Here is a 14,853-nt window from a genome sequence, read left to right on the forward strand (position 1 = left end):
GGCTATCCTCAAAGACAGAAATATTCCATCTAAGGGCTATCCTCAAAGACAGGAATATTCAGGCATCTTAGGGCTATCCTCAAAGACAGGAATATTCAGGCATCTAAGGGCTATCCTCAAAGACAGAAATATTCAGGTATTTTAAAAAAGGGCTATCCTCAAAGACAGGAATATTCTAACTTGTCAGGTCAGCAGTTTGTATTTCAACACATATTGTTAATATTTTAATGTTTGAACTTATATTGATTTATCAACAAACAAATAACTCTTAACCTTCTGATATCAACAGAATCGTGTAAAAAAAAATCAACAAAACATATAAAACTAACAAATGCACTCATGCACATGCTGTCAAAATATTTGACAAAGTTGAAAAGTCCAAACAAATTTCATTAATGTGTATTCATTTTTATTTGTGGGATACCAAATGTTTGTTAATTTCTTTTGCAAAAGGAGCACCACAAATTGACAAATTTAAAGGTTGAATTTGCATATGCTTATATGCTGACTTTTACAAAACCATTATATCCAATATGCACAAAAATACAATTTGTACTCAATCCACAAAAATTGCACACCAAAAAAAAGTTCATGCAGAGATATATCTCATCTGTATATATATGTAAACTCGATTTTATAATTGAAAATGTTGATATCAAAATGGTAATACTTTGAAATGTAAATATGCACAATATTCAACTTTTGAACCCTTACCAAATAATTTCCAAGAAAAAAAGATATGCTAATGATAATACAACTGCATGCAAAATTTCATGGACTTATCATGAGATTTCTCTTAAAATAGCATCAAGAACAAATTTTGACAACTAAGCTAAAGTTTCAAAGTCAATAGACCATGACTGAGGGACTGGGGAAAAAATACAGTCAGGATCCTACTTCGTCAAAATTATCTCCCCATTACGCCAGTTCATTTTCACAATCGTAAAAACGGAAGCCACTGTAGCGATGACGCGCTACCAATTTTGCTCTTGGAAACCGATAAATTTATCCACATTGCACCAATACGATCCTTATATGTCAGTTATATTTTAAAAGACAAATGTATTAACTAGCTAATGAGCATCAGTTAATGATCTTGTCTGCATTGATTCAACTTAAAACTATTGTCTGATCGGTTGTTAGGTGGAATTTTCGAAAAATCATAAACATTTAAAAAAAATCTAATTAAATATTTCGTGGAAGGGCAGACTAGATTTTTTTTAGTGGTTGAAGACTATAAACCCTAGTTATCACACACAAAAAATTAGAATTTTTCGAAGATATGCATTTTCATCATCCAACTTGTAAGACTGTCGTCAAGTACTTTCAGTAAAAAAATAGCTATTCGAACACACCTTCCCTGTTTTTTTGACTCATTAGATAGGTATTTCACTTGACCCATATATTTCATCTTTTAGTACTGTTATTTTTGTGTGTTATAAAGTCAACCTATAGCTTTAATATATAAAAATGATAGAATCTGAAGCGAGACGATGTATGAAATATTCTTACTTTGAACGATATCAAGACAAAATACTCAACTCAAACACGCCCTAACATAAAAAGGTGCACTCGATTTTCTCTTTTCGATACAATTGTTACCTATTTTTGGGAATTTTTTCTTCAGTCACATAATGGAAGGGCAGACACGAAAATTACTGAACTAATAGATTGATATCTTTTCCGTCCGTGGTAATTTTTTCAAAAAAATCGGAGGTTATGCATTTTTGTCATCCAACTTGAAAGATACCCATGTCGTCGACTTGATATCTAATTGTTCTGCTTAACTATGTACTAGATAAATTGAAAACTTATGCAAATGGTGTTTTTGAAATAAAACACCTCGTAATTGAGAAGAAAATTGCAGTTTTGTTTGTTTCTATTAACTTTTTAAAAATTTGTCACTATAGTAAACAATACAGTAAACATTTATCGCCTTCTCTAATAGAGAGCTTCGATTCTTTTGTTCTATTTCAACCTGGTTTCCGACTGAATATCTCCATTGAAATGAGATGTCCCAATGCTCATACAACTGCAAACGAAAATATTAATTATGTTTTGATTACTAACTACTTTTTATAAAATTATTAAATATTAATTACCTCTACCCTTTCATCATTTTTCATGAAATAAATAAAACAAAATTATTTTTTTTAGAAAATACATGGAGAATAGGTCCATTTCAATGGATTTTTACAGCGAAAGTCTTTTTTTTTTTTTAAATAATGTTTTTTACAAAACTTTTTTTCTCGATTTTAAGGGGATGAAAAGGGGGAGCGGACTATACATAAATGCGTACTATACACGGCCGAATACGGTATTACCTTAATTACAACCGTAAACAAATTTGACCACACAACCATTACACTGTCTGGACCAGCACACCAAAGTCTTACATTTTTAATGTTAAGTTGAGATAATATATCAGTCAACAGAACAAATGGACGCAACTGTCATATTCCTAACTTGGTACAGACATTTTACAAAGAAAAGAGAAGATTAAACATTTTACAAAGAAAAAAGGAGATTAAACCTTATTTCACAGCTAGCTAACCTCAAACTTGTAGAACAGTTGTTAATAGATTGGAAAAATTGGGTAAAAAAAATATCCAAATTGACAAGATAATAATGTTTTAATTCCATGCATTAATTTTTACAAACAATTTATTTCCAACCTAATATATTTCACTTTGGAATAAATAATGAAACGTTTCTAAAATTTCATACACAACCTGAATATATATATATTAATATAAAATGGGATAAAGGATTGTTATGAAACACTTTTTTCCATTAAACAACTTTTAATACATTTTTCTATTTTTAGATCAAAATCTTTGAGAGAAAAAAATCAACTCAATTAAATGCAAAATTTCAGAATTCCTCAGGACAAAGTTCTTTTTTGAGATGCTTCTAATATTTAGATTGTCCACATTATAAAGAATGAGATGCAATGAAAGGAAATGTATAGTTTAAAAAGGAGATTCATTTTCAATCAAATACTAAGAGGAAACCCTCAATCTAAATAGAAACTGGACTCATCGATCCTGAATACATTTATCAAACAAATAGATTCACATCACTTTATATCAAGAAAAAGCAAGAATTACAAAAAAATGTAGTTTTGTTATTTTCAGCTAGTCTAACTGCTAAGTAATTTGAATTCAACTCTTGCATCTACCTATAAGGGGTACTTATAAATAATCTCTTATATCTAACAATTACTCAAAAAGGTTTCTGCAACAGACAAGATTATTGGAAAAACTGGTCTACAGTTAACTTATAAAATGTTTTCTTCAATGTATTGCAGTAAATAGGGTTTAGTCCTTTTTTTTCATTAGAATTGAATTCATCTTTTTGTAAATTCATTTGGGTGTAAAAGCTTTGACCAAAGTACATTTAGTATGAAGCGAGAAAGCACTTCATTCTAAAAATGTGGGCATGGTCAATGCTTTTAAAGCCCTATGAAATTACAATAAGAATCATTCAATACTTATAATTACATGTTTGAGCTAGGATCATGAAAACACTATTTTTATCAAGTTTTTCTTTTGTTTACCTGTGCACTCTATTGTGTGAGCTTGTGTCATCATGCATGTTACATTTCATTGTGTAATAATGTTAATTTCAGAAGGACACAAGATTGTTGTTAGCCAATCAAAATAATGTATCATAATAAAACTTACATGCAATGTAAATTATGTAATTATTTATCAGTCAGCCAAAATATGACACATTGAATTTTTAAACATATACTTTTCTGTAATATAATATCCATGCACACAAATTTTATCATAAATTTATATAGTAGAATTGATTATGCACAAGAAAATTGGTTAAAAATAGATGGTAAATGCTATAATTCCTCAATACAATAATATATCAATTTATTTAAAATAAATAAGTAGTATCACACAGTTAATCTTATCTTAATTAGAATATTCCATTATCTATATTTCTTACAGCTAATTAAAACATAGCCAATTAGATGATATAAATTCAATATATCATTAAATCATCCCAGCTGTCTTCACTTTTTAATGTTCCTTTTATAGTACTTATGTAATTTGACTTTTACCCTACATCATTCTTTATTCATATCAATGAAAACAAAATTATTAATTCAAGTATGACCTTATTTTAATTAATTTTTTTAATGATGAGCAGACTGAAGAATCTCTGCATGAGCTTTAAGTATACTCTCTGTCCCCTGAAGGACAGGGTCACCTTCTGAGCCCACAAAATCTTCTAGTTGATTGACATATGATTGTTGGTGGTGCTGACCAGCTGATGAAACAACTATACCGTTCTCAACCATAGCATCATTATCATCTTGTAGTGTCACTTGAACTGGAACCAATTCTTCCACAGATATACAGGGTCCAACACCAGAAACCATGGCTCCATGCACCCCCATGCCACTCATAGCTGTAACTTGCAGTGGCAGTGCATCGCCATCGGTGGCTCCTTCAACAGATGCCACATGTACAGGTAACATTGTTCCTCTCTGGGTTTCTATAATTGTTATTGGCATTGAGGCTACATTTGAAGATAACATTTGTGCTGTTGATGTTGGTAAAAGATGTGTCTGAAATTCTGATTGGCCTGCATGTGGATTCTGTATGTGCACTGTAACATATTGTTGATTAAGCAAATTTTCTGGTGGAATGACCTTGACACAGAAATCCTGTTTATCCACTGAAGACACATCACCTTCCATTAATCTATCAGGTGGATTCATCTGCTGTTGAAAATCTTGTTCGGGTTTTAAACTGAAATCAGCTTCATGTGGTTGAATGATAATTCTACCTCTACTTGGTGTAACATGCATTTCAGCTTGATCCTGTTCTGGGGCAGCTTCAGTGCTTTGAGATTCCTCTTCCGTGTTCTGATCATGACTGACTATAGTTCTATTTCTTCTTTTTCTTGTGTTTATTTCCGATGCCTTATTTAAAGAATCTTTTGTTACTGTAATCATACGTTTCTTAGGCCTTCCAACTTTCCTTCTATTTCTATGTCTATAAACATATACACGTGTCTGACCCGGTTTTAATGGCTGACATTTGTGATCTTTGAATGTCTTTGGTCTCCAGAATCCCTTACCACATGACTCGCACTTAAATTTGTAATCTGCAACGTGTCCACGTTCATGTTCCCTTAGATGTGGTCTACGACTAAATGTTTTTCCACAGTCTTTACATTCAAAAGGTCTAACCCCACTATGTGTAATGATGTGGGCCTTTAACTTGTCAGGTCTGTTGAATTCTTTATCACAACCTGGAGATAAATATGAAATTATCTTTAAAATTTGTATTGAAAAAAAGTTTTATATCAACATCAAAAGTAAATGTGATAACAAGTGGTAAATTATGTATCAGTATCATATAAAGCAAATCAAGAAATCCTGCAACATCATCAACACTGATCAATTGTTTAAGAGATAACTAGTATTCTGACATAAATGACTAGACATTGTTACAATTATAATGAAATATAACAAAATTAATACAAGACTAAAACATGATACTACAAATGTATTTTTAAATTTCATAACTGCACTAGTACTCTATGGTTTTATTGTTTGCTGTTACAAAATAAAAGTAAAGAGTAAAGTGTCCAAAAAAATCCATTGATGTTAAAAAGCAAATTCAATGTGGTATTTCTCAGTTTTCATATATAGCAATCTAGTATCCCTTCTTTATTTCAGCAGTGGAAAGATTAAAACAAATACATTTAAACCTGCTTCATTTCTATGCACCTGTCCAAAGTCAGAAGCATGTTGTTCAGTGGTTGTCATTTGTTGATGTGGTTAATAAGTGTTTCTAGTTTTTTATAGACTCCGTTGGTTTTCCGGTTTATTTGTTTTATAATGGACATTTTGGGGCCCTTTATAGCGTCAACAAATTTGACAGGGATTATATTTCTTTAGGTCATCCTCAGATAGTGTTCAACAATTATATAAAGTTTAATTGATATATCTGTCTAGCTGCTGATGCAGGACTGGTTCACAAGACACATGGACAAATAGATGGATTGATACATGTAAAAGTTCAGACACACAGATGTATAGACAGCATGGTTCCTATATGAAAAACAATAAGAATGTGTCCATAGTATACGGATGCCCCATTCACCTTATCATTTTCCATTTTCAGTGGACCGTGAAATTGGGGTCAAAACTTTAATTTGGAATTAAAATTAGCAAGATCATATCATAGGAAACATTTGTACTAAATTTCAAGTTGATGTTACTTCAACTTCATCAAAAACTACCTTGACCAAAAACTTAAACCAAAACTTTAACCTGAACTTCGCACTATCATTTTCTATGTTCAGTGGACCGTGAAATTTGGCATTAAAATTAGAAAGATCATATCATGGGGAACATGTGTACTAAGTTTCAAGCATCAAAAACTACCTTGACCAAAAACTTTATTAAACCTGAAGTGGGACGAACGGACGTACGAACGAACGGACCCACATACCAGAAAACATTAATGCCCCTTTACTATTGTAGGAGGTGGAGCATAAAAATTGATTGTGGGGTTATAAGAACTATGTGTTGAATACAGATATTTCTAGGATGTATTGGCTATTTTGTACCTATTTTTATAATTGTGTCAATAATGCAAAAAAGAAGTTATTTCTACTACAATATGTAACAAACCTGTATAACTTTTGAATGGACATTTAAACCTCTTAGCAGTATCGTGTATAGTCATGTGACGTTTGAGTTTGTCTTTCCTGTTAAAAGAAGCTCCACACTGCTGACAAGAGAAGGGTTTCTCCCCACTGTGGATCATCTGATGCATTTTAAGATAATGTTCTGCTTTGAACCTCTTCTGACATATAGTACACTGGAACTGACCTGGAACATATTGTGAGGCATGTGTTACATTACACTACTGGGGATTCATTATTTTTTTGTTGGATACCAATTTGCGTTGGTTTTGTGGATACAGGTGGACCAAATGGATAAAATAAAATTGTAAAGGCTCCAATCAAGACTTTGGCAAAACCACAAAATCAAATATCCATGAACATGCAATTTTCCCCTATCCACGAAGATTGGTACCCACAAAAATAAATGAACTCACAGTATTTAAATTTATCATTCATTATGTCATCAGAGATTTCTTGTTTGTTGATCTATTTTTTTGTTTTGTATAATCAATGTTGACATATATGCCTTCTGTGGGTTTAATGACTAAAAAGAATGAACTCTGTACTAGTATTTGATACTTGCAAAAATAACTTTTTATAAAAATTACCTTTTTTAAGGGTTTCTATTTTTTTCTGCAGTTACCAGAATGCATGAATTTCAAGTACATTTTTTACTATATTATATCAAATAATCTCAAACCATTTATAAATTGTAGCAGGATAACTGCTTTTTTTTTTAATAAAAAAACGTGTTTTGGAGATGAAGTTAAATGACTGGAACTAATGCCAATAAGACAAATATTAACCATTAGGAGCAAGGATGTAAACAAATACATTCTTTTTAATCTCATCCTTAATTTAAGACTTTATCTAAATTCACCAAGAACAACTAATTTGATTTTATGACATCCAATACCCGCTTCCTAACTACATGATTTGGGCCTTCAAAAGTGAATACTGCTTAGTTTTACCATTTTGTTTAAAGTATATTGTCAACATTTGGAAAAGAATAAATGTTAGTTTAGTTTAAACATATTTAATTATAGTGGATTGGTAAACAAGTTTTGCAACTTATATTAATCTCTTTTCACTTTGCGGGTGTGAGTGCTGCCTTGTAGCGGCATTAGCCTGCTCTTTTTTGGAAATCTTCAAGGGTGTCTTTAATGTGCAAGAGATATAGCTCTCTCTTAACACGGGTCAGCCATTTATCGTCCCCTTCCGACGGACTATCATCGTTTCCTCAAGACCATACTCGCAAATGGTGTCAAGGGAGCGCTGAAAATTCAGTCCCTGAAATTTTCATCCCAGACGGGGAATAAATGTTGCCTATGTTATTATTCAAAAGGAAAACATTTCTCTAGGTGAGGTCAACGGTCAAGACTTTTCAGTTCATTATCTTCTAATCCATTAAGCATTAAATGTTATTTGCAGTATCAATGACAAATAAACTTTTTTCAAACAAGGTAGAGATCAAGGCTAATAAAACTGTTTAATGTAAGCTTTAAAAGAGTAGGTCCGTTAAGGGCAGATTTTGGCCTCAAATTTCAAGATCATCTGACGAAAGATTTTAGACACTTTTCAAACACTTTTAAGTGTTTATTTCAGTTGATTCAATTAGTTTAAGTGAAAGATTTTAACTGATTTACTCATCATTACGGAAACCGTCTCAAATTTAACTAAAATGCTAAAATTGTGAAGATTTCAGTAATTTAGCATGACTTAATGATGTTAGTACCTGATATATGTGCATTATAATTGTCAAAAACAGCCCATATTTATGTAACAGAAGCATTCTACTTTCCAATAAATAACTAAAAGTTTACATTTTAACAATTTTGTAAAACTGTTATATATTTGGGGCCAAAATGGGGTCTTACTGAACCTACTGCTTTAAGACATAGTCAAACTAGAGAAGATACCATAGGAACAACCAAAAACCATAATTCTATCAAGAAAGAGACACCACCATGACCTAAAAGACAAAATGATGTGAATAAAAGCTGAATAGAAGCTGTCTACTCAACTGATGACACCTACAGCTTCTACTGTTAAAATATGTTTTCGCACATTGCTTATATGGTATAGATTGCAGGATAAACTATTTCTAATGTCAGAGGTAAATAGCTTACCTTCAGATCCATGAGATGGTAAATGTCGCCTGAGATATCTCTCACAAGTGAAGACTTTTTCACAATAAGGACAGGGATGAGAGTGTGAGGAAGTAGCCATGTGATGTTCTAATGCCTCGGGGGAAGAATATTTGTTCATGCACTTGGTACACTGGAAATGCCTGCAAAGAAAATAACTCAAAAGCTAAAACATAGAATGCTTTATTCCTCATATTTTTAAAAGTGTCTGAATTAAGGGAAAGATTTGACTGCCTTCACAATTTTTGCTTTTTTGCAAAAATTCTTTAAAAATAATTCCTAATACATGTACAACAAGATACTAATTTTTTCACCAAAATTAAAGTTTGACACTGCCATCAATTTAAGGTGGTACCCAACACTTTCACTAAAATTAATTTGGCTCGTTTAATTTTCATAAAATTTTTACAAAGTATTTACTTTGACCCTTTAACAAAAATATGAAAAATTGAAAAAATTTGAACCAAGCGTTTTATCAGAAAAATTACACAGGTTATATAGCAGTTTGACAAACACTAATTTTGATTATTGAGAAGCTTTATATTGCCTTTACAACACAACGTAATTAAAACGTTTATCTGATATTACAGAGTTATCTCCCTGTAGTGTTAGGTACCACCTTAACTGTTCTTTTGAAAAATCAACTGTTTATGTGTTCTGATTAGTCATTGAAGATTTCCACAACATATATCTATATATTGCTTACATCCACTTCTTTTTTCCAACAATTAATTACCATAACTTTGAAGTGGTAAAAGTGACTGGGAAAATCAAATTAACCATGTCTTTAGTGGTCCAATCATTCTATCAAAATTTCAATAAATTTATTAAAAAAAAACCAGTTCTCTCTTTCTCTCCATGAGATGAAATAATTTGTCCCTTGTGTCTCTTATAAGTAGAAGATGAACTTCATTTCACCATAAAATGTACAAAACTTAACAAATTAGACGACAACATTTTCTAAAATTAGAGCAATAGTTTCTTTTTTAAATGTATATGTGTGGTGAAAATAATATAATTGGAATTATTGTAAAATTCATAAGTGGCAGGTACAAATCTACAATCTATGCATTTACACCAAGTCTATACATACATTGGACCAGATTTACTGTGTAATTTGAGTACAAGCTGTATGTAACTTCAATTGTATACAAACCTTGGCCCCGGTTTGACTGGATGATTTGGATATAAGCTGTGTGTGTACTGGTGAACACCTAGTTCATAAAGTGATGAGAAGAATTTATTACACATGTGACATCTATATTGTAATTCATTCTCATGTGATTTAACATGCTGTAGAAAGGCATCTAAATCTTTAAAGCTGAGACTGCAGTCTTTCTGTACACATTTATACACCTATAGGAGAAAATAGATCAGATGTAGTATATAATAACAGTTCACCTCTTCCCAAACATGGTGGGATGACGCTTGTAGAAATATCAAAGCAGTTGGATTTTTTACATAAATAAGGCCGTTGGTCTTCTTGTTTGAATTGTTAAACATTGTCATTTCAGGGCCTTTTATAGCTGACTATGAGGTATGGGTTTCGCTAATTGTTAAAGGCTGTATGGTGACCTGTAGTTGTTAATTTCTGTGTCATTTGGTTTCTTGTGGAGAGTTGTCTCATTGGCAATTATACCAGATCTTCTTTTTTTTATAATTAAAGGTATAATCTACCTTCAGAGACTTTTGAAATATAGGTCACTTAGTTTCTGAGAAATTAACTTGATACATTAGAAGTGAATTTTACTTATAAAGTGCAAAATATATGGAAAATCTCAATGATCTTCTTTTAAATGGCTTTCTTAGTCCCTTAAATGTATGCTTACCCATTTAAACAAATATTAGTCCCTTAGACAGTCAGATATATAACTCTATAGGGTTATTCCAGGAAATAACTTGTGTGTGTTATTACAGATACTTTCACCTTAAATTTTCAAAATCTGTAATATCATATGCTTGTTATTTGTAAAATTATTTCATTTATAGTGGGCTCTAGGGAACTCTTGAGACTTTGCGCAGAAACTAAATGCATAGTCTTGATAACTAATTAATAACTAATTAAATTAATACATTTTTGATGGACCATGCAGTGATGTCTCTAACTGTTGAAGAAGCAGGCTGAATTTGTAAAATTGGCGGCAAGTAATTGCGGACGGCGAAGCAGTTCGCGGCGACGAGCTTGCTCGTCGTTACTACGGCAGGGGGTCTGGGGCCCGCTCAAGGGCCCCAGGATTTTTTTTAAAAATTGGTGCAAAATCCTGCATTTTGGGGGTATCCTAGACCCTTATTCAGACCTCTGAAAACATCATTTTTTACTGAAGATAATGTAAATGATTAACTAAAATTAGCAACATGATGGGTAAATTTTCTGTACATTGATCATCTTGATGGACCAATATACATTTCTGTGCATTTTCCTGTTGGTTGACTGCTAGTAAATATTTCTGAACTGAAAGAATCCAAAGATCTTAGTTTGAATAGAAACATATTGTCTCTGGTTTGAATTATCACTTGAATTATTTAGTTTTAAATGAAAATTGCAATTCTGACATTATATTAAAAAAGTGTTGGGTTTTTTTTTTTATACAAAATTAAAAACAATATTTCCTGACTAGTAGTCACCTGGAGCTTCGATTTCAAAGTTAAAACTTTTACAGAGTTGCTATATTTTATAATATCGTATGCTCTCCCTAAAAAGATTTGAAAATTTAGACTAAAAATCCTGCATTCTGAGCATACCTGGGAGTGATTTAGATGCTTGGGAAAATGTAAATTTTGTCTTATTTTTGTTGTTGACTTCAATCACATTTGAAAAAAAAATAAAAAATGGGAATCCGCAGTCCTGGCAAGGTTAATCTATATGGATTTTTTTTGTTGGGAAGGTGTCTTTTGTAAGACAACTAAGGAAGTCTGTTCTTGAATATAGGTAAATAATAGGTGAAATATTATAATTTCATTTCAATAATAATCGAATTTATCAAATATCTTAGACGATTTATTTTGCGTACGTACTTAGTGACAAATGACCCCCTTTTTTCTCATAAGACTTGTGCACATATTTAAAACATGTTGTCAAGCTATGTCCTTTTATTTTTTTCTTATTTGTTAACTGTCCTTATTTGTTAATTGTCCTTATTTGTTAACTGTCCAGTAAGCACACCAGCAGTAAACTAAAATCCTTTTGAACTAAAGATATTTTTAAAAATTATTTGTGGTCGACAATATTCTACTTTCGTTATTGACCTTCATTCTCTGGACACCATGTGGTCGTGGGCTTTGAAATGTGAACTACAAAAGGTGGTGATTTCCAGATTTTTGACAACATTATATATTATACTTTCTTTTCAGGGGCGGATGCAGGAATTTTCGAAAGGGGGGGTGCTAACCCAGGGCACCCAGGGCAAAGGGGGGGTGCAAAACATATGTCCCGATACAAATGCATTGATCGGCAAAAATAAAGGGGGGGTGCGCACCCCCGGAACCCCCCCCCCCCCTGGATCCGCCACTGCTTTTATTTGACTGATGTATTTTCATAACATGCTATTTTCATCTTTGGCTTACTCCTTCTCTAGACGCCAAAACCGAACAGGGTCATAATGTCCATCGTAACATCTCTCTTTTTATCCTTGCAAATATACAATACTTTCCGACTTTAAATAGACGACCAATCAATGGACTGCATTTACATGAACTATATTTAGTCAAAAGTAAACACTGATTTATATCCTTGTTTATCGAGACTTTAATCGTGGAAGCTGATGCATTGAGCAATTATTTTTTAATATTAACCTGACTATCTTTTTATCTTTATTATTTTTTTTTACTCATGCAAAAATAGCCGGCGGGAAAAGGACAATAACCGGCGAAAATCGCAGGCTGCCGGCTTTTAACAACATCACTGCCATGGTAAATCAATGAGTCAAGGCTATTAAGGGATAAACTTAGCTGTGATAACAAGGCTCAGTTATTAAAGAAATGTAACTTATTATATAAAACACTTGGGAATTACTGAGAAACTTGCGCAGAACCTCATTACATGCTCTGGTCATTATTTCTTACAATAAATTAAACTACATTGTAATTAAGCATGATGTATGTCTGAGCAAATGCTTTGAAGTGATATAGAGAAGCTGTGATAACACCTTTTAGTTATTACAGGCATATTTTTTCTGTAATAACATATAGGTGTACTATGCAAAATTGGCAAACTATGAACTGTTATATCTTTAAATAGTTAAGTAAACATATAGAAAAAAGTAATATCAATAGAACTTTTATCCATTTTAACTAAACTAATGATGTACATTGTCCCTTTGAAACATGTAACATACATATGTTATCACAGTTCTTTGGTTTTTTAGTCCACAATAACAAATGTATGTTATTTTCCTGTAATAACCCTATAGAGTTATATATATTATATCCCCGACTGTTAGAAAAAATAAGAACTGAATTTTAAGTATTGTTATGCGTTTACTTTTCTACATTGGCTAGAGGTATAGGGGAGAGTTGAGATCTCACAAACATGTTTAACCCCACCACATTTTTGCGCCTGTTCCAAGTCAGGAGCCTCTGGCCTTTGTTAGTCTTGTATTATTTTTAATTTTAGTTTCTTGTGTACAATTTGGAAATTAGTATGGCGTTCATTATCACTGAACTAGCATATATTTGTTTAGGGGCCAGCTGAAGGACGCCTCCGGGTGTGGGAATATCTCGCTACAGTGAAGACCTGTTGGTGACCTTCTGCTGTTGTTTTTTTTCTATGGTCGGGTTGTTGTCTCTTTGGCATATTCCCCATTTCCATTCTCAATTTTATTTTAAGATTGAAAACAATTTTACAGCAGTGCTGGTCATATGTCAATTATCTTGAGGCACAAGACAAGGCCAGTCTCTTTCATAGGCGTATCCAGGGGGCCCCCCCCCCCCCTTTCGTGGGAAAAATTTGGTTGATTATATAGGGAATCATTGAAGCATGACTGGATCGGGCCCCCCCTAAGGAAAAGTTCTGGATCCGCCACTGTCTTTATGTCTCATAAGGCTGTATAACTTTGCAAGCTACATATTTTGAAATAAATAGAGATACATTTTATGTATGTAAATAATATGAAAAATTGACAGCACTAAATAATAACTTTGATGTTTTTAAGTATATAAAATGTTGGATGAAATTTTTTGTAAATACTTTACAAATTTATATATTAGGTATTTCCTTTCTTTACCTGTTCACTTTTATGTTTAATCATATGTGTCTTTAACTGGAAGTAAGATTTGAACTTCTCGTTACAATATTGGCATATGTATGAATTATCTATCACCAAAATGTTCTTTTTGTCTCCCTTTTCAATATGCTCAATCTGAAATAAAGGCACATGAATAATCTCTGGTTCTGAACCTGATATGAAAAAAATATTGAATTTTCTTTAATTATATAAAAGTACCAAGTGTTTTTATCATATTAACATTTAGACAAACTATTTAGATAGATTCATAGTGTTTAAATCTTGTCCTACATCCAGGCTTTTCAAGAATTAATTGTAAGGGGGAAGGAAGACACTTTAATTAAAATTTGATGGGTGGTGTTTTTTTAAGAAAGACTGCTTGAACATTCAAACGTTGTCTCCAATAATATGTATGCATGGTGGGGTCAAATAAAAAGTGCCTTCCTTCCCCCCACACATTTATTTTTGGAACAGCCCTCGTATATGGGCAGGAATTCACTAGTGAAATTTTAGGGTCAATAGTGTTTATCCAATTAAAAAATAAAGAAATCATGCAAATATGGAGAATAAACATGGTTTAAATATCAAAGTGGGTTAGTCTTTATTGCCAAATGCAAAAAAAATGGATCCAATTAAAAAAATCAACAAAAAATCAGCACTTGTTATGTGCTGGTAGTTGAAAACTGTAGACAAAAAGTGTGACATTTCTGCAGTGGCAAAACCCCTAGTCATATTTAGAATATGCCTGAAGAATTGTTCTACTATAATAGTTGAAAATCAACTTCAAAATGATCCGTCTATCATTTAGAAACCCCATTTTG

At 32.2% G+C, this 14,853-nt stretch overlaps 1 protein-coding gene across 2 annotated transcripts in view; it reads right to left on the reverse strand.

The window, feature by feature from the left end:
• Positions 1 to 2,614: 2,614 nt before the first annotated feature.
• The window catches only part of LOC139523317 (zinc finger protein 341-like), a 30,759-nt gene continuing 18,520 nt past the window's right edge, over positions 2,615 to 14,853 (reverse strand). For both annotated transcript variants that reach the window (XM_071317190.1, XM_071317191.1), the window contains exons 8-12: positions 14,033 to 14,167; positions 9,967 to 10,166; positions 8,793 to 8,953; positions 6,668 to 6,868; positions 2,615 to 5,277 (exon numbers count right to left, since the gene is read on the reverse strand). In XM_071317190.1, the coding sequence (XP_071173291.1) occupies positions 4,154 to 5,277; positions 6,668 to 6,868; positions 8,793 to 8,953; positions 9,967 to 10,166; positions 14,033 to 14,167 (1,821 nt within the window). In that variant the 3' untranslated portion in view covers positions 2,615 to 4,153. The remainder of the gene's footprint in view (positions 5,278 to 6,667; positions 6,869 to 8,792; positions 8,954 to 9,966; positions 10,167 to 14,032; positions 14,168 to 14,853) is intronic.

This window comes from Mytilus edulis, chromosome 5 (genome assembly GCF_963676685.1).
Source record: "Mytilus edulis chromosome 5, xbMytEdul2.2, whole genome shotgun sequence".
NCBI lineage: Eukaryota > Metazoa > Mollusca > Bivalvia > Mytilida > Mytilidae > Mytilus > Mytilus edulis.